This window comes from Wasmannia auropunctata, unplaced genomic scaffold (assembly GCF_000956235.1).
Source record: "Wasmannia auropunctata unplaced genomic scaffold, wasmannia.A_1.0 LD336074.1, whole genome shotgun sequence".
Classification (NCBI taxonomy): domain Eukaryota; kingdom Metazoa; phylum Arthropoda; class Insecta; order Hymenoptera; family Formicidae; genus Wasmannia; species Wasmannia auropunctata.
The window spans coordinates 4,996,122-4,997,885 of NW_012026816.1; the positions used below are offsets into that span (position 1 = coordinate 4,996,122).

Here is a 1,764-nt window from a genome sequence, read left to right on the forward strand (position 1 = left end):
GCGAGTACAACCGACGTAGAATAAGATTGCCGTAAATGTTTCTGACAAAGTACATAAAGGTAATTGTAGTCGTGGTCACCGCACATTGATTTACACGTAAACGTATGTGTCGTACATCATTCGTCTCTGATATCACAATGATGCGACATGCGTTTGCATGAAATTGCGTTGACCTACGACTACGATTAGCGTTTACGAACTTTCTTGGAAACAGTAACGATCATCTTTCTGCATCGGCCCGTGAATGCCTGCGAACGAGAAAAGTGACGCCAAAATGTGCGAGTGAACGAGCGAGTGTATTGGTGTGAAAACGTGCGAATGAACGTGCGAGAGAAAGAATGGAAGGAAATAAGAGAGTGAAACAAAATAGAAAATGAGAGAAAGAGAGAGAGAAATCGTTATTTATTGAAACGCTCTGGGACAGAGTCCCCTCAAGCGTTGTGACATATACAGGAATAAACATAATAAATGTACAAGCAAATTCTATAAAATGTGAACCGGAAAAATAATAAAAGGACAAAGCAAGAAAAATAAAGAGAAGATAAAATAAAATAATGATGCGCAGATAAGGCAGTGCCAAGTGAACAGTCAAAGTACAGGTAAACACTGAAATATGATCACATGCTTAAGAGCTAGAACCACTAATGATTGCAAGGTAAGTGGCCGTAAAGGCCGCGCTTGAATGTGTCAAGGAAAGGCGCATTTTTAATGTGGGATGGTAACCCGTTCCAAAACTCCACCGCGGAGCACTTAAAGGAGCGCTTGTAAAACTCCGTACGGCAAAGCGGCAGGACAAGAGCATCCCCAGAGGCCCTCGCTTCCCTCCGCGTTACATCCATTCTCCGCTCAAAATCACAAAAAGCAGCACCAGGTATGCTTCCGTTCAACAGTAAGAAGGTAAGACACCCGACAAAATAGAGGTGCCTTGTTTTGATCTTAAGCCAATGCAACCTCTCAAAATAAGGTGTTATGTGTTCATCTCTCTTAGCCTGGTAGATAAATCGAACACAGGAGTTGAGCGATTTTTGAAGGCGGAGATTCTGCTTGCCAGAGATGTCAGTAAGCGCAGAGCTGCAGTAATCGTACAGCGGAATCACCAATGACCCTATCAATCTTATCCTGGTCGGGATCGGCAGCAATTGTCTGCAGAGCTTGAGCTGGTGCAGGCAAGCATAGACTTTGGCCGTGGTCTTTATCACATTTATCACATGCGTGTCCCATGAGAGATTGCTTGATAGGTGAATGCCGAGATATTTTACAGTGTCCTCGTATGGTATGACACTGTCATTTATATAGATTTCAGGCAGCTCGCGAAAATCCAGTGCGTTGACAGATCTGGGAGTGCCCATGATCATGGCTTTTGTCTTTCTCGGGTTCAGAGACAGCCGATTTGAGCAGGCCCAGTTTACTATGCCGCAAATGTCCACATTTACCTTCCGTATAGCCTCTCGCAGATGTCTAGGCTCCGCATGCAAGTAAATGAGCAAATCGTCAGCGTAGAAGCCGTATTTACAAAAGGATAAAGCATTAAACCACACAGATACAAAACGAATAAGAGTGGTCCCAGAACAGAGCCCTGAGGCACGCCAGATAAAACGGAGCTCTCCGTCGAAGTTTCCCGAGTGACGGGATCACGGGCGGCCTGTTTCCTGTCATCCAGGTAGGAGCACAGTCAACGCAGTACCGGACAGGAGAAACCGAGGTTGCGGAGCTTATCAATTAGTAGAAGGTGATCCACACAGTCAAAGGCCTTTGAGAAATCAA

General features: G+C 45.0%; 2 protein-coding genes across 2 annotated transcripts in view; one reads left to right on the forward strand and one right to left on the reverse strand.

Moving 5' to 3' along the window:
- Positions 1 to 641: 641 nt before the first annotated feature.
- On the reverse strand, positions 642 to 1,355 carry LOC105449815. The gene has a single exon (XM_011689195.1). The coding sequence runs from the start codon at positions 1,353 to 1,355 to the stop codon at positions 642 to 644; it is 714 nt and encodes a 237-aa protein (XP_011687497.1).
- LOC105449816 (myrosinase-binding protein 2-like) overlaps positions 1,354 to 1,764 on the forward strand; it is a 958-nt gene continuing 547 nt past the window's right edge. The window contains exon 1 of the mRNA XM_011689197.1: positions 1,354 to 1,471. Within this exon, the coding sequence (XP_011687499.1) occupies positions 1,354 to 1,471 (118 nt within the window). The remainder of the gene's footprint in view (positions 1,472 to 1,764) is intronic.